The sequence below is a fragment of the Culicoides brevitarsis genome, chromosome 3 (genome assembly GCF_036172545.1).
Source record: "Culicoides brevitarsis isolate CSIRO-B50_1 chromosome 3, AGI_CSIRO_Cbre_v1, whole genome shotgun sequence".
In the NCBI taxonomy this organism is placed as follows: Eukaryota; Metazoa; Arthropoda; class Insecta; order Diptera; family Ceratopogonidae; genus Culicoides; species Culicoides brevitarsis.
Window position 1 is genome coordinate 27678157 of NC_087087.1, and position 25450 is coordinate 27703606.

Consider the following 25450-nt stretch of genomic DNA (forward strand, 5'->3'; position numbering starts at 1 on the left):
TTAAGAGACTTTCAGTTTTTTTTTTATTTCACTAAATAAAAATCGAAAAAAAATATTTTTTTTAATTAATTAATTAATTAATAGAATTTTCATGAAAATATGTTTTAGATTTTCGTTAAATTTTTAATAGTTCTTTAAAAAATAAATAAATTAAAATAAAAAATAAAAATATATAAAAATTGGAATTAAATATAATTAAAAAAAATTATAATTATTTAAATAAAATTAATATAATAAAATAAATAATTATAAATAAAATATTTAACTTTTATTTAATTAAAATTCTTAAAATGCTTAGTTAAAATTATTTCAATTTAAATTAAAAAATAATTTTAATTTATATATTTAATTTTATATTCTATTTTTTTTTTTTTTTTTTTTTTTTTTTTTTATTTTTTTTTAAGGTTACTTAAATTTTTAAATAATTAATTTAATTTTTATTTAAAAAAATAGTTAATATTTTTTTTTATATTTAATTAATAATTATTTTTTTATTTAACTAAATTTATTTATTGAATTAAATTTATTTGTTTTTTATTATTTTTTTTAATTATTCATAATTTTTTTTTTATTTTTCTTTCATTATTTTAATTATTCAACATTTATTTTTTTTGTGAAAAAAATATTTATTTTGAACATTTTAATTTTTAACACTTTCAACAAGTTTTTTTTAAATAATTTATAAATTTATTTTTTTTTACATTTTTTTAAAAGAAATCCTTATTTCTTTTAAAGAAATTTCTAAAGAAAAGAATATATTGAAATATTAATTAAAAATTTAATGATTTAAATAAATTTAAAATAATTATTTTAAATAAATAAAGATAATTTTTAAATATTATTTTAAATACATAAAAAATTTTATTAATCTTAAAAAAAATAATAAACCACACTTTTTTTTTAAGTTTTCGCTATTTTCGAGTAAATTATCAAAATTCACTCAAAAATTCAAACCAACATAGCAACTAATTATAGTAATAATGATGTCAATCGCATTCATTCCTCGTCAATTTGAACTAATTGAATTTGTTGGAGGTAAATATTGCACAAAAATAACTGCACGATGGATGATGGATGGATAAAATAAATAAATAGCAAAAAAAATCATTAATTAGTGCATTAGCAAATGCATGACAATTTTATTTTTTAGTGCAATGATAACGTGAAGTATTTGATTGAAAGCGACGTTTATTTACCGTCGTCTCGAGAACTTATTTGCATTTTTAATTAAATTTTCAAAGGAAAACAAATAATTGAATGAATTTAGTTGTTGTTTCTATTTTTTTTTTTTATTAAATTGTATTTTTTTTTTTTTGCCTTCACTTGAGTGGATGACGTGAAGAACAAACCAAAGTCGAGATTTTTGATATCATAGAAAAATTCTTCATTCGACTCGGCACTTGATGCATTCAAGAATATCGAAAAAAAAAGAGTTAAGTAACTCACTCATGTTTTGTTAATTATATAGGTTGTAAGAAGAAGAAGGAATGAAAAAAAAGCAAAAGAACGAATTGAGTAAAAAAAAGTAGCTACTGCTGCAATTATTGTTATAAAAAAGAGTGCATGTGAGCATACATGAGGAAGGAGGACAATTATTTACCCAGTGCATAGTGCAATAATTATGTCACGAGTCGCGTGACTTGCTCATTTGTTTATTTAAATTTCAGTTCTCTTTCTTCGTTTTCAACATCGTCGTCGTTGTTGTTGTTATTTTTCCTGCTTCTTTCTGCCTTTCTGCTACTTCAGTCATCTCTCAACCATATATCCACCATTTCAAGTACTGTGCCTGGCATGTTTGATTTTGTCATTAGCAATTTTATTATTTCATTTTTTTTATGCTTCTTACATATGAATTTCTCCGAAAGCTGCTTGAAAGGTTGAAAAATAAAAAAAAATAAAACGGCAACAAATGTTCACATGATGCATAAAGGAAAGGCAAATATTTACTTTGACATTCCCAAAAAAAAAAAAAAAAATAAGCGTAAAATGTTGATAAAAGAAATGAGTAGATACTTAATTTTTCTTTTGTTTTTCTTGCCATTTACTCAAGTAACGGAGTCGTGAAGTATGTCTGTGTCTATTTGTTGTTGTGCTTATTATTGTTATAGTTATCCTGTCTGTGTATTTTGGCAGGAATGTAATAGGGAAGTAATGAATAATTGAGCAAAGAAAGGGATGTTTGAGTGGGAATTAATGAGTTGTTAAGTCGCCTTTCCTTTGATTTTTTCGTTTTTTACCGCATTTCGAAGGAAAATGCGGTATTATGCTGGAGATGTCGTACGTCATGTGTGGCCGGAATTTTTATTTCAACCAATCAGAGTTGAGCTCAAGCCTTCGAGTCAAAAATATCAACCAATGAGAATTGAGCTTCATCCATTAAGCTTCAAATTTCAGCCAATCAGAGTTGAGCTCAAGCCTTCGAGTCAAAAATATCAACCAATGAGATTTGAGATTCATCCATTAAGCTTCAAATTTCAGCCAATCAGAGTTGAGCTCAAGCCCTTAAATCTCTCCATGAGAGCTGAGCTCAAGTCTCCAAGATTTTTATTTCAACCAATCAGAGTTGAGCTCAAGCCTTCGAGTCAAAAATATCAGGAATTCACCCGAAATTTAAATTAATTGAATATAAATTTATTAGACATATATCGATCAAATATTAACATCTGAAATGCGGTCAAGTTGGACGTACGCAGTACGAATACAGCTATATCTTGTTTGGCATTTGACGTAATTTTTGATGGCTTTTGATGACTGAGATTTGTTTGTTAAACCTCATAGTTCTTTGAGATTTACCACTATTTATTTTTTTTTTAAATAAAAAAAATAATTTAAAAATAAATAAATAAAAAAAATAATTATAAAAATATTTTTTAATAAAAATTAAGTTAATCTAAATTTATTAAATTAATTTAATTAAAAATTTATATTTTATAATTATTTTATATATTTAAACATAAAAAAAATCATTTGAATAAAGTTACAAATTTAACTTTCTTTAAAATTTTTAAATTTTAGGTTTGATTTTAGATTTTTTTTTAAATAATTTTTTAAAAAACACGCTTAATATAATATTTAATTAATATTTTTTTAAATTATTATAATAAATTATGATTTAAAAAAAAAATACAAAATTTTGCCCATTTTTAAAGTTTAGAAAAATAAATTAAATGAACAACTTTTTACTTTATTAATTAATTAATTAATTTTTTTAAATTTAATTTATTTAATTTTTGTAATATTTTTTTTTTAATTTGGGCAAAAATTTGGAAGCTTTAAATTAAATTTTAAATTATTAAAAAAATATTCAATCGAATTTAAAAAAAATATTTTTAAGCATTTTATGAATTTTAAGTCAAAAATATTTCATTTTCATCTTTTTTGAGGATTTTTTTTTAAATTATTATATTTTTTGATATTTTAAAATTATACCAACAATAAATATAAATTTAAAAAAAATTAAATATTTATATTAAATTAAAATAAAATTAATTAAATTAAAATAAAATAAATGAATTTTAAATTAAAATTTAGTATAATTTTTTTGAAGATCCATTATTTTAAATTATATTTAGATATTTTTTTATTAATAATTATTTAAAAATTATTTGTGAATTTAATTTTCACGAAAACATTAAAGACACATGAAAAACCATGAAAAGTCTTTAAAACAAATTAGAAATTACCGAAAAATTACATAAATTTCTTTAAATCGATCGAAAACTTCTAATCATTGTAAAAGAATCGCAATAAACGTCTTCTAATCGCGCGCAAAACTTTTCCATTTCCAAAAGTTTTTCACTTTTCCCATTTTCTCTCGTTTGTCTCTCTCTCTTTCCTTTTCACTCGTTTATCGACAAACGGCAGTATGTTTATTACAGCAATCACGACTATTAAATACTCATCGCAATAAAAATTAAACGATTATTTTACTGCAGTGAGACACCCAATAAAAGTACCTTATAAAGGTGTTCCTAAATAAAACAACAACAAAAAGTTAAAATAATAACAATAAAAATCCAGCAACGAACAAACGATAAAATGCCGAAAAATTACCCACCTTCACTCATATTCCCGGTGTATCGATGATTTCGAGTACTTGCCTTCGTTGATTTGAAAAAAAAAACAGTGACGAACACCATTAAATGCCATTCACGACGACGACGACGGAGGAAGAAGGCAGGAAAAAAGCCGAAATATTAATATTTCCAAGACACGAAATATGAAAATGCGCATGTCCTGTTGCCTTGGTCGCTCATTTTTTCCGTATGCGAGTTCGTGAATGGTATCGCAAACTCATTTACCCAACGTTTTTACCGTACGACCGATATAGATTTTGCTTGAATGAACTTTTTGTTGTATTTCCTTCGCTTTTTTTTATTCATAAAATAATAATAATCTCTTAGCGGGATCTGTTCTAACAAATTGATGGATTGTTTTGTTGTCAATGTTCAATTTTTTTTTGTTGTTGTGGGTGGCAAATAGATACGAGACGATGGAATGATGTGAAAAGTACCTTTTTTTTATCGTCTCGTTGCTCATTTTCTTGATTATCGGCCAGCATTCATAAATTTCACGCATAATTTTCTACACACAGGAAATTAACTAAAGCATGACAATTCAAAATTTATTGCCTTCGTATAAATTATGCCGTGTTCTGACATCAACAATATTTTAAACGATGCGACACGCCATATACCCGCCGATAGATGTTAGTTCTACATCATTTGTAAATGTTGCGCTAACGAAAAAAAAAATTGAAAAAGTAGACGTCTAAAGAACATACTATACCGCATTTCGATTTTCTAGACCTATTTACACTTTTTTGTACTCCTCACTTTACATTTTCGTACTCCTCAATTCACAATTTCTTACTCCTCATTTCAATTTTTCTAACTTATTATCAGCTTTAACGAGTTTTCCCATTGAAATGAATTTATTTCACAATTTTGTACTCCTCATTTTACATTTTCGTACTCCTCAATCCACAATTTCTTACTCCTCATTTCAATTTTTCTAACTTATTATCAGCTTTAACGAGTTTTCCCATTGAAATGAACTTATTTCACAATTTTGTACTCCTCATTTAAAATTTTCGTACTCCTCAATTCACAATTTCTTACTCCTCACTTCAATTTTTCTAACTCATTATCAGCTTTTACGAGTTTTCCCATTGAAATGAACTTATTTCACAATTTTGTACTCCTCACTTTACATTTTTGTACTCCTCATGGTCATTTAACAATTCCATACACCTCACAATCAAAGGCACTATCCATAGACCTTCAGGGTCACCAATTTCAAGTTTTAAGGTTTTATTTTAAAAAAATTTTGGCGGCACAGATGACACTCACGGACCTCAAATCGAGTTTAATACCACATTTTTTCTTCGAAATGTGGTAAAAAAAAATTCTCTATGAACTTTTTTTTTCACTACAAATTGGTCAGTTATTGCCTCAAACGATCTGAGACACAAAAAAAATGCTGAAATTGATAATATTTTTGACATTAACACGAAAGTCGTGTCAATTACTATCTGCATGTTCGACCTTTACCTGTAAATATTTCTATACCGTTAACGGATTCGGACGTCAAGACAAGACAAAAGCACATTAAGCAATACAACAAAAAAAGTTCAAGGTTCTTCTGTACAACAACAACAAAAGGGGTTAACTCAGTAATGTATCTCTCTTTATTTTTTTTTACGATTATTTTGGCAACTAAACACGCGGGATGATAATTAATTAATCACGAAGTTGAAGTGAAGTGACGTTGTTTAATGTTAAATGCATGATGTTCCTCACTGTGCGCCGAAGAGGTGTTACGCAAGCATTTTTTTTTTAGCCACCATTGACCTCGATGCTTGCTCCATTTATGTAACTGGCTTTGTCAGACACGATAAATGCAATTACTTCGGCGACTTCTTCGGGTGTTCCGAAGCGTTTTAGGGCGCAATGTTCTAAGAATGCCTTTTTGGCTTCTTCGGGGGCATCGCGAATGATGGGGGTATCGATAAATCCGGGGATCACTACGTTGCAGCGAATATTGAATTTGGCAAATTCTTTTGCGCCGACACGGGTTAGAGCTTCGACGCCGGCTTTGGATGCGCTGGAAAAAGTAAATTAAAATACAAAAAAAAAAATTTTTAAATAAATTACAAATAAAAATTCTTCTTTACTACTTTGAGGTATGCAATGAACATTACATGTCATTTTAGCGATTTTCTCAGTGATTCAAATTGTTTTTTGAAAGTCTATAGCATAGAAACCTTCTGAGAGCTGAAATGGACGCGTTACAAAAATTTTGAAAGAAATTCGTGAAGCAAGACTTGAGTTATAGCATTTCAAAATTTGTATGAAACCCATACGATATTCATACAAACTTTGAAATGCAATAACTCAAGTTCTGATTCACGAATCTTCAAGCAGTTTTTTGTAATGTCTTAATTTAAGTTTAAAGAAGGTTTCTGTGCTATGAAATTTCAAAAATATAACTTGAAACCCTTAGAAAATCGCTAAAATGATATGTAATGTTCATTGCATACCTCAAAATAGCAGAATAATAGCTAAAGGTAATTTTTTCTTAACAAAGTCTAGTAAGCTAAAGATAAACAAACTTACGCATAATTCGACTGCCCAATCGGTCCAGTTTTCGTAACACTCGACGACAAATTCACAATTGACCCTTGCAACTTATAATCGACCATAGCTCTCGCGAAATACTGCATCATCAAAAAAGTGCCTTTCAAATTGACATCCATGACAACATCGAAATCCGGTTCACTCATTTTCATCAAATACTGATCTCGGATGATGCCGGCTGAATTAACAACCACAGTCGGGGGGCGCTTGTACTTATTAACTGTTGCATCGAGTAATTGTATGACGGAAATACTCCGCGCGACATCCACGGGCAAGGCAATGGCATCCGTACTTTTGAGCGAATTTACTGTGTCCTCAGCATCGCCGAGTTTGCGATCTGCCGCGATAATGGTTGCGCCTTGTTTCGATAATAATCTGCAGAATTTACGGTTTTTTTGTTAAAAATTTTTTTTCTTTTTATTTTTTTTTACACAAGTAAGAAATGTCATAACCTGCGGCATTGACGCAAAGATGAAAACAAACAACAAGAAAAAAAAATTCTTGTAAACTACTCTATTTTTATTTTATTTTTCATTTTCACAACGAACACAAGTCACGTCGTTCCATGTTGAACAAAAAAAAAATGATCATCATCGTGAAAAAAAAGTGACCTAGATTAATGGCAGCAACTAGTATGCCGCTGCCGCTGTAGCCGCCGACAACATGCCCATTCATAACGTTAATGATAAAATTTATTATTTGAATAAGCTTTGACATCACAAAATCACCGTTTTCGCTCCCACATGTGCCCAACTCACACACACTCACTATTTCGAGCACTTTTAATAATAAATGTGTAATAATGCTAATGTATCTCAAAGGTAATAATAATATTTTAATAATAACACTGGACAAGCCATTTAATGCGCGGGGCTTACATTAGGCCGCGTAACTAAGAATAACAACAACGAACGAGAAAAAAAATTAGATTGAACGAGCGTGTAATGTACGAACTTGACACTCCTTTAAAACAACAAACAAACAAATAAATGAATAGCGTTCGAGTGTTGTGGAGATAATCATTAATTTAACACCACAGATCCGACTGCAATGCAATAATTTTTTAAATTTACCGGCATACTGCACGACCAATTCCACTCCCAGCTCCAGTTACTAACGCTAGAGTTCCAAACACCATTTTTTAAAAATATTTCTTAATTTACAAAAGATTTTTTTTTTTTTTGAATTCAACTCACTCAGTGGTCGAGAAAGACTGAGATTTTAAATAAAAATTTCGATCAAAAAAAAAAAATCAAGAGAAATTCTATTTTTAATTTTTTATTTATTTAATTTTCTCTCAATTTTTTTTTGTTTATTTTTTTTCATTATCATCCTCATCTTAAATATAAAATAATAATGAAAATTTACTTTCATTTCCCCTCAAATCGATCGACGAGGAAATAAACTTGGCCAAGGCCGGTGCAAAAAAAATCACGCGTGACAATGACTCGTAAAAAAAATTGTGGGAGGTCCTCAGCTGCGATGAATTTGAATTTATAAGAAGAAGAAAAAAAAATAAATATAATTTATTTTCGAGAAAATCGCCCAGAAGCTACCTTTATAGCTGAAAAGTTAAAAGGTTCAGTAATAATAAAGATTTGAAATGATGAAAAAAAAGGGATTTTTACACCCAATATTTTTTTGTTACAACAAGATTTTCGTAACTTATGATGATTGAGGAAGAGACAAACAAAAATAACATTTTCTTTAAATTTTTTTCTCACTTTGCGGTTCGTGCTAAGATAAATAAAATAACAATAATAATAATAAAAATAAAATAGAGGAAAATGTCACATTTTTTTGTGTGTGAGTTTTTTTTTATTTATTTTCAATTTATTTTGGTTACGTTTTGTTTATTTTTTCAATATTTTATTGGATGTTTTTTTTAAATAAAAGAAATTTTTGGTGAAAATATTATTTTTCTAAATGAAATAAATTTTCGAAAAAAATTGCATCTTACAGAGTTTCAAATATTTAACATATTTTTAATGATTTGCAATATTCATAATAAAAAAGTTAAATTAAATTAATTAAAAAAAAGAAATAATTAAATAAATTTAAGAAAAAAAATTAAAAAAAATAAATTAATTAAATTTTAAGAAAAATAAAAAAAAATTAAATTTAATTAAATAAAAAAAATTAAAATAAAATAAAAAAAATAAAATACCTAATAGATATTAAATAAATTGAACAAATAAAAAATAAAAATTTAATTATTCCAAATTTTTGAACAAATTTTTGAAAAATTAATAAATATTCACATAATTTTTAATGGAGAAAAAAATTAAGAATTTTCTCAAAATATTTTAAAGATATTTAAAAATTTGAAGATTAAAATAAAAAAATAAAATGAAATAAATAACAAATTTAAGCAAATAATTAATAATTTAATTTTAATAAAATAAATAACCATTAACTTACAATTAAATTAAATCATAAATAGTAAAATAATAAAAAAAAATAAATAAAAAATTAAAAATTAATTGAATAATTTAAAAAATAAATAAAATTAACCAAAAAAGTTAAATAAAAATTTAAAATTAAATTCAACATTAAAAAATTAGTTAAAAATTAAAAATAAATAATAATAAGTTAAACAAAAATTGATAACTTAATTAAATAATGAAAATTTTAAAATAAATTAAAATTTAAAACAAAATAAAAATAATTAAATTTTTTTTTAGAAAATCTTCCATAATATAAAACTAAAATAATTTCCTTTTTTATTAAAATCAAGCGACATGTTTATGCATTTTCTATCAAAAAAAAATAAATAACTGTCCTTACAAAAAAAAATTGACACGACTGACGAAGAAAAATCTTTTCATGAAATATTTCTCTTGACATTCCCATAGAGAAAAATAGAAAAAAAAACCAAACGGTTCGCATTAATTAAAACATTTTCTGAGAAAAGCATCAATTTTATGACCAAAGCACACATAGTTACTGTTTATTTATTTCGCATTTTATAACATCACACACATGTGTTATATAAGTTTGCAGCTGAAACGAGGGAAAAATGAAATAATTCACACATTGATTGAATGACATGCTTCAAACCAGTTTACTTTACTGCATTCTCGACTCCGGCAAATTTATTTCTCTCTGTACCTTTTTTCATTTAATAAAAAAAAAAAGTAAAACGTAACGAACGAGAGAATTTCCTGAGTCGCTCTTAATTAAAAAGATTTTCACTTGAACGAATATGTGCAATATTACCTGTGAATATTATGGCTTGCGATGGCAGACAGCTCCACTCATGTGAGTTGAATCTTGTCAAAAAATGGTGAAAATTTTGCTTAATGGAAAGAAAATATTGAAAAACGGGCGCCACGAGATGCCACGAAGCCCTTATAATTCCATCACAACTCAATTTACAACGCAAACAAATTTCTAAAGTTGGCAGCTAGAAAGGAAAAAAAAAGTACAAAGTAAAGAAAGGCGTTTGTGTGTGACAACGAAGAAACGAAACGAGAGACACCATTATTCAACACATAACACAATTTTTTTTCAATTCAATGACTTCTGATAGTTGAAATGACAAACATCATGCTATTTATTTGTTATTTTTTCTCATTTATATTCCTTCCTTTCTTTCCACATACACGCCAGTCGTCGTCGTCGTCGTTTTATGTTTTTTATAGTGTCTCGTCAATTTGTTGTCATTTCTTTTCATTTCGAAAAAGTGAAACAAAAACAAGCAATGCATACTTCCAAGGGCGGCGGGGGCTCTGAGAAACCTAGGGGGGGGGGGGGAAATCTGTCATTTTTGACAATTTTCAGGTCTTTTTTGTAATTTTAAGCTAAAAAGGGGGGGGGGCATATGCCCTGAGCCCCCCCCCCTCCAGTTCCGTCCTTGCATACTTCTGAAACTGTAGCTGCTGCCTGATGATGATGATGATGTATGATTTACACCAAAAGTCACATGTATTTTACTCATTAAAACATGACTATTTGCACCGTTGTCGCCGTTTGCCGTGCACACATCATGATAATGTTATTTGCTCCTATTAGTTTTGCTCCGATGCCATTGCAATCCAATCTCCTTGCATTTAGTATTTATTTTTGCAGCATACGGAACGTAGATCACAAACGTTTAGTGGAATTTATTCCAGTTTATATGTTCGATTTATGGTATTAAATAATTTATGAAGCGAGCGAATAAACATACATTCGATACATTTTAAATTAAATCATTCTCTCATATGTACAAAACGTTGCTCTCTTTCTCCATAAACATTAAACATGACGACGAGTGAAGAACACGACAAATCAGCAACGAGATTCTAAACTAATAGTATAAATAAAACGACAAACGAAATAAAAGGAAATGAAAAAAATAACATTAACATGTAAGAAAGTCACTTTTTCACGAATTCAATTCAAACTCATAACGTCGAAGCGCCCTACTAGTATCTGATGCATGTCTTCGTCACAAAATACCAAACACAGAGAAAAGACAAGAAAATAATAATAAAAAAAGAGCAAGAGGCACTAAAGTGATAGAAAACAAATGTCATTGATTTGAGATTAGTCTCTTATTTTTTTTTTCTTCAATCGTTTTGTCTTTCGTGATTTTTCTCATTTGTTTTAATTTTTACTCGTACTCGTGTAACTTTTGTTATCGCAACACATCTCGCTACAAATGAATCAAGACATGCCTAGATTTTTATGTCATTCGTTGTCATTTCTGTTATTTATTTTTTTTTTTTGCTTCTAAGTATTTTTATTTTTTTATAAGAAGCGAAGAAAAAAAATGTTTTAAAATGCTTGGTTTGGATTAATTAGAATCACTTCATTAGCGCAAAAGTCCTTGAAATGCGCAAAAAATGTATTCAAATCGGGTCCTTAATTACATTAAATTCTCCTCCTCTCTCTTCCTCTGAAAGGAAAAAGCAAATTGTCATGACGATCGCGACTTTTTATGTATATAAGAAGTTGAGAAAGTTTTCGTTTTTATTGAATTTTTTCTTTTAGCGCATTTTTCAAGTAAAAAAAATGTGCACTGGGATGAAAATTTGAAATGTGTACTGGGTCAAAAAAATTTAGAAAATTTTCATTGGGACACAATTTTAGAATGTTTAATGGGTCAAAAATCTAAAATTTGTTCTTCATTTGAAAAAATCTTCATTGAATTAAATTTTAAAATGTGCACTGGGTCAAAAATTAAACAATGTGCAGTTAAGTGTATTTTAAGAATGTGTTTTAGGTCAGAAACTTAAAAAATTGCAATTGAGCGAACTAATAAAATTTTTAATGATTAATATAAATTTTAATGAAAAACTTTAAAAAAATATACAGTGGGAAAAATTTGGAAAATATGCGTTGGGTTAATTATTAAAATAATATTGAGTTAATATAAACTGAGAATTTCTTTTGGGTCAAAAATTTTTATTTTTTTTTTTAAATTTAAAATTTTTTCAGTAGAAAAAATAGGGAAATATGCACTGGGTAAAAATTTATATAATGTGCAGTTAAAAAAAAATTGAGAATTTGCTTTGGGTCAAAAATTTTAAAAATGCGCTATAGAACGAATTTGAAAATATGCACTGGGTAAAAATTTTTAATTACTGTGAAGTTAAATAGAACCTAAACTTGAGAATGTTCACTGGGTCCAAAATTCAAAATGTGCACTGGGTAAAAATTTTTAAATTATTGTAAAGTGGTATAAAACCAAAACTTGAGAATGTTCACTGGGTCCAAAATTCAAAATGTGCACTGGGCAAAACTTTTTGAAACACAAATTTTTCGCTCTTTCAAGAATATTTTAAAAATTTTCGACCCAGCTGACATTTCAAAAGACTTCCATCCCATTTATAACCGCATTTTTTCCTCGAAATGCGGTAAAAAAAACTTTTCCCGAGAATTCGACACAACACCATAAATTAATTGTAATTGTATAAACATCATCATGAGATCTTATTAGATTCTATTGATTTTATTATATATATATTCCATCCCCGAAAATAAAAAAAGTTGAGCAACGAGAAATATATGAGAATGATATGCTTCTTTTTTTGTTGTTGTTGTTGTGTATCTCATATCTCAAAGTCACGCATGTAATAATGATATTGTTTGATATGAAAAAAAAATAGAAAAGGAAAAAAATTGAATAGAATATAATAATGGCACATTGAAGTGTCTTCGAGATAAACTCTTGTCTTGTCATTGATATTGACGATGATGAAATGACGAAGACGACAATGTCTTAGAAACAGTATTATTTTTCATTATATAACATTAATAATAGGATAAAAATCTTCATACGCAACGTCAGACACAAAAATTTCCCTAAAATATGTAAGCAAAAAAAAAATACCACGCGGTAGATGGGAGCTCCTCACTTTTTCACATGCCCTCTCGAAGATTAACGAGCCTGGTTGCCAAGCGACCTATTTTCCGTGGATCAAAAGAAAAGTAGGAGGGCTGTGTATTTACAAGGAGAAAAAAATAACACAAAATGCACTTGAAAATTTAATAAGCATAAATATGTTTCCCTTCAAAAAAAAATGTAATTTTCCTTATAAATCGTTCATGCGTTGAAACACACTCGACTCGATACCTTGTCAATTTGATGAATTTGTCATATTTTTTTTTGTACATTGCTTCTGTACGACAAAAAATTATGATTAAAATATAATAATAATATTAATAAATAAATAGAGGGGTAATTTTATTTTTCGCCCTCTTAGTAATAATTAACCTCGTGTATACGTTAGAATTCCAGGCAAGAAAATTAAACGCACCATGAATAAAAAAAATAAATTTTAATATTTCGACGGTTATGCAATATACATCAAATGATGTTGTAATACAATATTCCCGCATTTTATTTTATTTTTTCAAAAATTATTCGACACATGCCAGCAAAAAAAAATTGAAGTGAGCGTTATTTAAATTTTTATTTTCATTTATCCCGAATCGTTTTGCTATTTTACTAATAGGGACGCGCGCTAATGGACTTTTTATTTTTATGAGATACTCGAAACGTGAGAATATAATAGTTTTTGTCTAGATTTTTTTTGGCCTGAGGTGCATTTTATCAAGGGTTAGGGGTTGTTATCGGTCAATTTTTCTATGAGAAAATTCATTAACGTCTTTTTCTTATTAAAATAATTAAAAAAATGTTTTTGATTTTCTCATAATAATTTTTTTTTGAATTCTCTGGAGAGATATTTAATATCAAATATCAATAAAATAAGAAAATGCTGAATTTTTGGTGAATTTTTGACAAATAATTAAATTAAATGTTTAAATTTCCATTGAGTTTACTTTTTCAATTATTTATTGATAAAATTTTCAGGAACTGTACAAATTGTGACTTTTTAATTTAATTTTAACATGATTAATATACAAATATTTACAAATATAATATTTAAATTTTATTTAAAAAATTACAAATTGTGCAATTTCTGAAAATTTTTATCAAAAATTAATTGAAAAAGTGGATTTAAAGGAAATTTTAACCTTATGAATATTATATTAAAATTAAATATTTTTTTACCATTAAAAAATTCTGAATACAAAAATTTTTATTAACAAAAAATAATTTAAATAAAATTTTTATAAATGATTTAAAAATTTTAATTTAAATGATTTTTTTTAATTTTAACATAACATAACTTTATTTGTCGGAATTTTTCATAGCCGCAGCTTCTTCAATCGTTGTTAAAGGAACATTTAGGGACATTGGTTGGGAAACAATCGTCTACTTTAAAATAGAATAAAATTTTAATTTTAACGAAAATTAATATTAATAAAAAATTTTTTAAAATATAATTTTATTAAATAAAAACAAAACAAAAAATAAAAATTAAATTTTAATAATATTTTCTATAAAAAAAATTCGTTAAACTTAAAAAAAACTAAATTAAAAAAAAATAAATTTCATATTTAACTTATTATTTTTATAAATTTAATATAAATTTAAAATAAATAAATAATAAATTTAAATATTTAAATTAAATAAAAAATTTTAATATTAAAAAAAATTAAAATTAACCAAAAAATTGCTTTAAAACAATTAAAAATTTAAATTCCTTACCACTTTTACCAATACCTTGAAAAATTTTCCTCGTTTATAAAGTCATCAGAAAATGCTTCGAGGTCCTTACACTTTCTCTAGAAAAAGGAAGAAAAACAATTTTCCCAAATATTTAAATAATAAAAACGATTTTTCTTCATTATTTTGACAATTTTGCCGATTATGAATGTTATGGTTAGTTAAATATTTATATTAATGATTTTTTTATGACGAAGCTTCCCTTATTTTCCACAAACAAAAAATATAACAAGGGAGCGTTCGAACGAAAAAAAAAACAACAACTCACATAGTAACTTTTCTGACATGTGATATGATTGATTGAGCCATACTTAGGAGGAGTTATCTTATTACTTCCAATTCAATTTTTTTTCCTTATAAATTCATCTACTTAATTTCATTTCGAAGAAATTTCCCTCTGCATCATCATAAATAATCAATAATTCTCTTAATTGTCGTTAAATGCGTGATGACCTGATTTCGCCCGGGTAGTCTGGCAGTAATTTGATGAGCCTTTTGATTTATTTTATAAATAACATCCCACGCCGAAAAACATTTTCCTTCCTCGCTAAAAATCGGCATCGAATTTCAACGTGAAATAAAAAAAAATAATGAAAAAAAAAATATATATTGGCCCGTTACTGCTCAAAAGATCGTTAATCATCTTGCATGTTTCCGTTCATTAATATTCAATCAGTGACAACATTTTTTAATAAATGTTAATATTCGTTCATTATGTATTGTGATACGAAAAAAAAAATTTGTTCTTTTCTTCCTTCATCATTTTTTTCTGTGGCACACAAAAAAAACCGTGTAAAATTTTTTAATCATCGCGCATCGTCACTTTATTAGAGAGAACAGACCCCTGAAACACGTAAAAAAATGTGTCATCATCTTCATTTAGTTGTCAGACAATACACGAAATTTTTAACGACGATTAATAAAAAATGAAAAAATTTGCATGAAAATGGTGGACGACAAATATTTTGATGATAAATTTTTTCATATTTTTTTTAATAGCCAAGAATGATGAGGGATAGATGATAACAAATCACGAAAAAAAATACATCTTTATTAAACAAAAATTTTTTTTGACGTCGTTAATGATTGTTAATTTGTTTGTCAGGTGGTAAAAAAAAACAAATTTTCAAATTCCGAACGAAATTTTTAATGACCAATAAATCTAGAAATCCAATTTGAGGTCAAAACGTTACTTTTTCTTGATAAATGCGAGCTTTCACGTGTTTTTTCTATATATAGAGGAGCGAAAAAAGAAAGAAGATAGGAAAGCAATCTCTATACGGTGTCGAATTACCATCAATGGATGTGTCGTACATAATTTACCTAACATCAGAATGAAATATTACTTTTAATATGTATGTTAACCGGTTATAGGTTAATCAATACACAATACTGTTCTTCGAGAAAAAAAAAATTTTTTCGCTGAAAGGCCTTTATGAATAAATTTAGAGTTTGCTATTAACGATGATTAATCGTTGCCACGTCTTCCATCTCAAAGACGTCAAAAACAGTCCTTTTTTGTTGCAGCGTCATTACAGAAGAATTTTCTTACTAATTAACATTTTTTTCTTTTTTTTTTACAGATTTAGGATAGACAACACAGATCACATAATAGATGTAAATAAGGGCAATTTAGCGTATGAATTTGATCAGGTGCACATTATATGTCCGGTGTACGAGCCCGGGACGTTTGATAACGAAACGGAAAAATATATTATTTACAACGTTTCAAAAGTGGAGTACGAAACGTGTAGGATAACGAATGCGAATCCACGTATTATAGCTATTTGTGATAAACCGCAAAAATTAATGTATTTCACAATTACATTCCGGCCATTTTCACCGCAACCCGGTGGTTTGGAGTTTCAACCTGGAAATGATTACTACTTTATATGTGAGTATCTTTTTATCTGTCTTTTTTCCCTTTTGCTACGTATTTATTACATCACATGTGGGAACATTTTGTACATGAAATATTTTTGAGCAACGAAAAAACCAAAGTTATCAGAAAGTTACATGAATGCTTTTTGGAAAAGTTTTCGGCATGTCTCGTTATTTGGAGATTAAGAGTAGCGCATCTATTTATTAAATATTACCAGCTACCTACAGAAATAAAGCACAGAATCAAGTCGAAACAATTTGACTTTTGACTTAAGCTTAAGTAAAAGTCAATTTCGATTTGACTTAAGTCAATTCAGTTGACTTAATTCAGAAAATTTTTCAATTTTTTGCGAAAAAAAATTTTGTTTTTCATAAATTTAAGCTTAAAAGTAAGAAGCCTATTAAGTCAAAATATTTTTTTTACTTTTATTCAAGTCAAAGATTAAGCCTTAAAAAGTCAAAAGTAAAAGTCGAAATTTTTTTCGACCCTGAAGTTTATACTACAAAACAACAAAAATATACTTTTCACACATCACTTGATTTCAGCATTTCATCGAAAAATAAATGGCATGAGATTTTCTGATGGTTTTGCGTTATTTAAGCCTAAAGTAGTCCAAAAACCCTAAATTTAAAATTCTTGAACGAACTTTCGAGATTTTAGACATTTTTTAGTGCATTTGGGTATATTCAAGTACCTATTTGGCATACCCGATCCCACTAAAAATGCATAGAAACACTAAAACTCATTCTAGAATTTTAAATTTAGGGTTTTTGGACTGCTTTAGGCTTAACTAACACAAAACTATCAAAAAAATCTCATGTCATTTATTTTTCGATGAAATGCTGGTGATGTTATGATAAGTTTAATTTAAGGAACAAAAACTTTTCATTCAACCGTTAGAATTTTTCTGTTTGAAAACCTTCAAAGCAGAATTTTCTAAAATATTTCTCATTTTTTTAATTTAAAAATTGAATCGATTGCATGCTTTTGGGATAATTTTATGCTTTTGAGAAGTTGATGGGTAGAACGAAGTATACGGGTAACTGTATGATTTTTAAATTTATTAATAAATATTGAGATAAATGAAATAAAAATAATAAAATTTTGATGGAAAAACAAAGAAATCCCTTTGAAACTATGTAAATTTTGAAACTATTTGAATGAAAATCAGTTTCGCAAATTTATTTAGGGTTTTTGTTATGTATCAGGTTTAGCTGAAACTAGGTTTAAAACATAAAAATTATACCGAATAATGGAAAAAAGTGTGAAATATTAAGAAAAACCCTGAAAACTCTTTTCTGAGTGACCAACGAGATACCTTTGAGTGACTCTGAGTTATATATTGTTTTTAAAAGTCAAATTCATTGCATAGTTTTGAAAGCTTTGCTAAAAAAAATCGAGCAAAGAACAAAGTCTTTGGTTAATAAAAATAAAAATTTCATTGAAAAACGCTTTAAAAAATCTAAAAAGATGTAAATTAAAAAATCAGATGAATTATATGCTTTAGACAATTTTTTAAAATTTGAATTAGGCCGCTCCAAATGAAACTCAATAGTTTTGTTCAAAATTTTTGAAATAAAAATGGGGGGGGGGGTCAAAAAAAATAAAAAATTTTGAAATACTTTTTTTATACAAAATGCCAATTTTTTTATTAATTTTTGATTTTTAATGAATATTTTTGTTGTTTTGACTTTCTTACATTGATATTTGTGTAGTAAAAATTTTTTTTTTATTAAAATTGAAAAAAATGAATTTTAAAAAAATAACTATCAAAATTTTTTTGAAAACAAAAATTCAATAATTTTTATAAAAATTATTTTTAAAAGAAAATTTTATGTTAAAATACGATTTTGAATACAAAAATTACTAAAAATTGAAAAATTTTTTTGAAAATTTCTTGAAAAATAATGAAAATACACCGAAAATCGGTAATTTTTGATGAAATTTTTAACTTTTTTTCTATTTTGCCCCATTGGATTTTTGAGTTTAAAATCGGGCATCGGACAAAACTATTGAGTTTCGCTTGGAAATTAAAACCTAAAAATTGAAGTTATCAATTAAAATTTTAAAAATTTGGGAAAGTATCTCAGAAAAAATTACAATTTATAATAAAAATTAAAAAAAAGATTAGATTTTGTTCAATTAATGTATGAAAAGTTATCACGATTGTCTTGAATTTTCACCTCTTAAAGCTTCCATTTAAAGCCCTAAGTCAAAAAAGCTTAAGTAGAAGATAAAACTAGACTCATGACACTTCATGTGAACTACCCTTTTGCTAAAATCTTGCTCTATTTCCTCTTGAACACACACCGAGGCTCCAAGAGTAAATAAAGGTACTTACACATAAATTTTCTTCAAATATTATTTTATCATCATCATGAGTTTGCTCCTAAAAGTATTAAGACCACGTCCATTATTCAAAAATTCTACATGCACACACAATTAATATCATTATTATTATTACAACAAGCAAGCAAGCAAGCAAAAGGAACATTGTATACGAGAAATTTTTGCCACAAGCCATCACACATCTAACCAAAACAACATACGACTTTGAAGTTAGGAGAGATCTTTAACAGACGTGTGTGGTACACAAATCAAAAACTTCTCTCGTATACATCTTTTTTTTCCTGTTATGTGTTGTTTTTGTGACTTACGTACGACGACTACATTTTCACATTTTAATTACTTTACTGAAGCAAGAAAATCCTTTTTGTTTTTGTTGTTATATTATTTTATGTGTGTGTCGTGTCGGGTGATGATCTACGGCGCGTTCGTATGTGATGCTATTATTATTGCACACAGTACACACATAAATTGTAAAACTCTAAATTTTCTGTTTAAAAAGTTTGACGGAGTGAGTGGCTGTCTGTGTTGTATACCCTCCACTAATCACGATGATGATGATGATGGTTTTGATCTGAAATAGGGCTGTTAGACGATCTTCCATTGAGGAATCAAACGTGTAACTATTTTTTGTATGAACGTAAGGATCTTAAGTCGGCTTAAGTTGTGTTAAGTCAATGAATCATCAGATTTTGTATAAAAATTTGTTCGTTTTTCGACAAAATTTCGAGCTGCTAATAGCTCTTTAACACTTTTGAACAAATTTTTGTACAAAATCTGATGATTCATTGACGTAATACAACTTAAGTTGACTTAAGATCCTTACGTTCATACAAAAAATTACACGTTTGCTTAGAAAAATTGCTAAAACGTAACTTTTTCAACCCTTTTTGCAAAAAACGAGCAACAGTGTGTTTGTTGTACTAACTCCCAAGGGCCATATCTTCCAAAAATAAAACTAAAATAATATTTTAGATGAAGCTTACACCGCAAACACACAGGAAAAAACAGGAAGACGAGCAACCGAGGTGTTAGCTAACAACTAATTTATTCTCTAAATCCGTAAATTCATGTTGGGTAAAAATCCAAAGTGGCGGATTATTCATCGTTTTTTGCACCATCAACGCAGCCAGCGGGATTTTTTCCTTTAAAGTTTGCTCAATTCGATTTCCTTTCTTCAAGGACTAACTCAAGTGTGTGTACTGTACATCTTTCGAGTTGAAACGAAACGAAACGAAAATTTCAATTACTCTTTTAAGATTCATTGAATTCAAATTTTGTCTTTGAAAAACGAATAAATAAGTATATTCATATTCATGTCGCTCATCGTCCTTGCTTTTGATAACCCTAATCTCATTATTCAAGATTTTTACCTACAAACATGCTTTTGTGTGATGGCATGACAACGAAAAACGGCAACGACGACGACGACAAGGAATCGTCTAACTGTATCAAAATTGTCAAGTTGTCAGTAAAAAGCTGAGGCTTGCACAATGGAACGTAACATTGTGAAAATTTTGTGTTTTGCAAGACGACGAAATTTATGCAAAATTTTAATTTTTTATGGATTTTAATGAAAAAAATCAGAATAAAAAAATTTTGACTTTAAAGTTTAAGTTAAACAACTTAATTTAAAATTAATTTGACAATTTTTAAGGAAAATTAAGAAAAAAAAAATTTAATCAAAATTAAATTGATTAAAATTAAGTTTTTTAGTTTGACTTTAACTTTTATCTTAAGTTAAGTAACAAAAAAAATAATTTAATTAAAATTAAATTATGAAAAATAAATATTAAATTTAAATTAAAAAAAAAAAATAAAAATTAAATAAATTTAAATTAAATTTAAATAAATTAAATTAATTTTAAATTTCAATTAAAAAAAATAAATTAAATAAAAATTGAATTAAATTAATTAAAAATTATTTAATTGACGAAAATAAACTTCAAAAAATTTTTTTTTATTTTTTTGAAAGCAAAATTAAAATTTCTAACATAAAATATTTTTTTTAAACCAAAGGCGTCACAAAAAAAAATTAAAAATAAAAATTTTTGAACTTTTAAAATTTTTTAAATATCTTGCGAATTTTTCAACTTGCGAAAATCAATTTTTTCACAAAGCACGCCTACAAGAAACGACGCAAAAGTTGAAGGATATTCAAACGGAGATAACACACACACAATAAATAATAATAATAATAATATTGTTTGCGAGCAATTGAATTTTAGCTCTGCTTGATTTACTTGATAATCAATTTTAAAGTCCTTTTTACATTGTACACCCAAAGAAAACGAAGGATTGTCAATTTCCGGGTCAATGTTGCATACTAATATGCCAAAATATTTTTGACATAACAATAAACTATGATCGCATCTCCATATATATCTCGCAAAATGTATTTCTACCTCGGGAGAGACAGAGCAAGTATTGGTAGGTAAAGGAATTCAAAACGTGATAAGATTTGACAATCCAATTTAACATAACTCTGTCGTCGTCGTAGCTGTAGATGTAACATTAGACAAAAGTCTACAATATTTGCTTTTAAATTAAGTTCATTTGCATAAGCATATCGTGTGTGTGTGCCAATTGATGTGTTATTTATTGTTGGGACAGAGAATTGTATCAACAAATAATAAAAACAGAATTTTGAGGAGAGAGATACCATGAGAAAATATCTTCAAGTCAATTATCAATTGTGTGTATGGCAATTGATTTGTATTTGCAAACATTTTTAAAATTTAATAATAATGCGTTTTGTGAATTTTAAATGGACCAAAATATCGATCTTTTGTGTGAGAACCTTTTTTATATGGTCTCGTTATTTTTTTTTTAACTTTTTTCTTAGCTTTATGAATAATTTTTATTTAAAAAATTTTAAAATTCAAGATTTTTAAAAAAAAATTTACAAAAAAAAATAAATAAAAAAAATAAAAGAAATTAAACTTTTTTTAATTTTAAAAATTTAATTAAAATTAAAATATAAAAAATTAATTATTTAAAAATTACGTAATTAATTAATTGTCCATTAATTATTTTTTTTTTTTTTTTTTGTAAATAATTTTACAAAAAAATTTTACTATATAAAATATGAAAAAAATATTTTAAGGGTTTTACCATTATAAATCTCAAAAATATAAATAAATATTTTTCTCTAGATAAATCTTTATTTATTTAAAAAAAAATATTTTCACAAATTTTAAGAATTTTTAATGAATTTTTTTATTTTTTTATTCTTTGCAAAATAACAAATTACCTAAATAGAAATAAGCTCAAAAAAATATTAATAAAAAAAAACGAAATTTTGTCGTAAAAAATATAAGCTTTCAAAAAAATTGCGTCAAATTCTCAACTTTGTCAAAGAAAAAAAGTTTCTAGTTCTTAATCGTTAATAAAACAAATCTCAAACTTTTCTAACAAAAAAAATCTCATCTCGTACCGGCAATAAAAAACTGTCCATTCAAGTGGTGCCTCGTTGCCTCTCGTAATTAAAATGATGGATGAACAAATATTTTTTTCTACTTCAACGTCTTCTCTGAAATTTATTTTCAAGAAAGAAAGTGACACACACAGGACAACACACATTAAATTGCTTACCGTTCACATTCCACGAACGCAAGCGGGCAAAACTTTAGTGATAAAAACATGTGAGCTTAGCAAAAAAAAAAATAACATATAACATTTTCAAAAAAACAGATTACTCTCGCTGCTCTTCCATTTTATTATTGGCATGCGATACCGCCATCATCTTGCACACATTCGTACATATATTGGCTTTAACTGAGAAATTGCGATTCTTCCCCGTTTTTTGTTATAACAAACGACCCACAATATCGTCTCTCTTGCCGTGTAGCGGCAGCAACAACAACATCGCATAATGGGAGAAGGCACAAAAGTTTAGTAGGGCAACAGAGTGATAAATATCTAAAACTGAATAATAGCACTTTTATTGCACAAAATTGCCTGCCTGAATGTTATTTTTTTTTTTGAGTGTGTCTGTGTTTGGACCGACTATTTTGTCTGGATAGCCAATAATGGTAGTGGTGGAATCGAAGGAACAAACAAACAAACAAGTAACGCTTTTTTATTAAAGGGTTTCATCATCATCAATTTCCTGCGAAACTTTTAGAGAGCAAAAAATAATAGAAAATATTCGTTTGAACAAAAAAAACAAAAAAAATGATGAGATCGCATTTCAAATTTCAAACCACGTGACCTTAACTGTGATTTTTTGAATTTTATGCCAAACGAAAATTTTTTATTTAACCTAAAGCACATTTAGAATAATATTTTAATGAATATTATCAATTTTCACCCCAATGGACATTTAGAAATTTTGTCTTTATGGCAGATTTTGAAAATAATAACCACGTGACTTACACAAATTTAATTTTATTAAATTTTAAATTATTTTTTTTTTAGTTTAGCTCAAATAGGCATGAGAAATGCTGAAAATTTATCTCAGTTTATATTTAAAACCTTTTCCAGAATAATTTTTTTCAAATTTTTGACCCAATGCACATTTTGAAATTTTTCCCAATGCACTCTGAAAATTTCGTCCTAATGTTTATAAAAAAAATTAAACCACGTGTCTTATCATATAAAAATTTTAAGTTTTTGGGTTTAATTTTATATCCCAAGTCACATTTTAAATGTTTGTTAAATTTTTTATTTTTTACCCAATAGACATTTTGAATTTTTTCCCAAGGCACAAATTTTTGTCCTAATGTACATTTAAAAACATTTGATACAATTTTTTCATTTTTTGGCTTAAATTTCAATTATCCCTTAGCAAATTTTAAACTTCTGACCCAATACATATTTAAAAAATTCGTCGTAAAGTTCATTAAAAAATTTTAAAAATTAAGTCACGTGACTTATCTTATACAATTTTGAATCTTTGAGCTTAAAATTTTATTTTCCCTATGCACATTTATAATTTTTGACCCAATGCACATTTGGAAAATTTTAACCACGTGACCAAAAAAGACGTCAAAACCCGTAGAAAACAATTTTTTCTGCAAAACTTGATAAAAATCAGTCACAAACAACTTGCCTATTTGGTTAGTCTTCTAATTGCGGAACAACATCGACGAAACTGTCCTTGTTACGCCATCCTCATCGCCACACAATGCGCTCTTATAGAGGAATAGAGAGAGAGAAAAACGAGAGAATTGTATTTTATTGCTATTGTTGCACTGATTTTTCCATTTAACCATTAATAATTTGAAATCATGATAATGTTATTTTTTCTGGGTTTCTGTTTACTCTGGTGTGCAACTGCGATGAGGCAATGTTTGTTTGCTTGCGCCATAATAATGGAGGAAGACAATTGCTTGTTTGTTTTCGCTGTTTTTTTTTTTTTTTTCGTTTATTGACAATAGCTGCGATTATGATGACACAGTGTCCCAGTAACGGGGCAACCGAACATTTATTGTTGTTGTAAATGATCTCGCATAACCCGAAGCACTCGCTTTTGTCAAAGTTGAATACACAGCAAATTAACCCAAGCAACAATAAAACACCTTTCACATCTTTTTCTACCTTCTAAACTTGAATTTTTGTATGCATGAAGATTTTTCATAGCCGCCTATAAAAGTTAATAGATCATAAATTAACACCAAGTTGCGGGCCGTAAAAGCGCACACGAGCCACGCTCAACAATGAGTGTCAACAATTAAATTTAAGTCTAATTAAATTATTATTTGAGGTTCTTTTTAATGGCGATATGAATCATAATGCAGTAATAAAAAGGGAAAAATTATTATAATAAATGGCATTAAAAGTCACAGACATCATATTTCATGAATGTAAACTAAATAAACAAACAATCTCAAATACGAATCTTTTCAATGCTTTCTCGTTAGACGTTTACGTCATATGCGCGCCTTTCAGAGCAACTCACAATCTTTCCATCATCGTTTAATAAAATTTATAATAATTGCATGCATTAACACAATTTTAATATACATATCATAATGTAATCATAATATAAACATACCCGCCAAGACTTACAACAACAACAACAACAATATCATGCCTATTTGTTAGCATTACAATAAGAGCACAGACAAATAAATAAATACAAAAAAAAATTGTGTAAGCCAGATTCAAATTTTCGATTTAATTTTAAACAAAACACAAAAAAAATATCTAAACAATGGATTACTTTCTTAATTTTTTTTTCGAACAAACGATTGACATGCGGCTTGTGATTTACAAAAAAAAGAATAAATAAATCCATATTTACAGTTTATAAATATTTTAATACGAGACACGCTCTCGAGTGTTCTTTGAGCAAGCTGCTTTGTTACTTCTTCTTACTTTTTTTTTAATTCGCTTGAAGAAAAAAAAAATGTATTTTATAGAGATTGAAGTCTGTCGTGTTTCATATTTTGATTTGTTTCATAAAATTTTCAAAATGTGCATTGGGATGAAATTTAAAATGTGCATTAGGATAAATTTGAAAAAGTTCCAATGGATGAAAATTTTTATTAAGTCATTGAAACTAAGTTAAAAGAGTTA

At 27.1% G+C, this 25450-nt stretch overlaps 2 protein-coding genes across 3 annotated transcripts in view; one reads left to right on the forward strand and one right to left on the reverse strand.

Annotated features, from left to right (window-relative positions):
• Window positions 1–25450, forward strand: part of LOC134835720 (developmentally-regulated protein kinase 1) — a 155293-nt gene that overhangs the window by 121500 nt on the left and 8343 nt on the right. For both annotated transcript variants that reach the window (XR_010162220.1, XM_063850647.1), the window contains exon 2: window positions 16284–16594. Coding sequence is in view for 1 of the 2 variants with exons in the window: in XM_063850647.1 (XP_063706717.1) it covers window positions 16284–16594 (311 nt within the window). In the remaining variant the exon portion in view is untranslated. The remainder of the gene's footprint in view (window positions 1–16283; window positions 16595–25450) is intronic.
• Window positions 5838–7776, reverse strand: LOC134833399 (estradiol 17-beta-dehydrogenase 8-like). The gene is made up of 3 exons (XM_063847707.1): window positions 7712–7776; window positions 6618–7013; window positions 5838–6105 (listed from the first exon to the last, which is right to left on the reverse strand). Exons 1-3 carry the CDS (start codon window positions 7774–7776, stop codon window positions 5838–5840), a joined length of 729 nt encoding a protein of 242 aa, XP_063703777.1.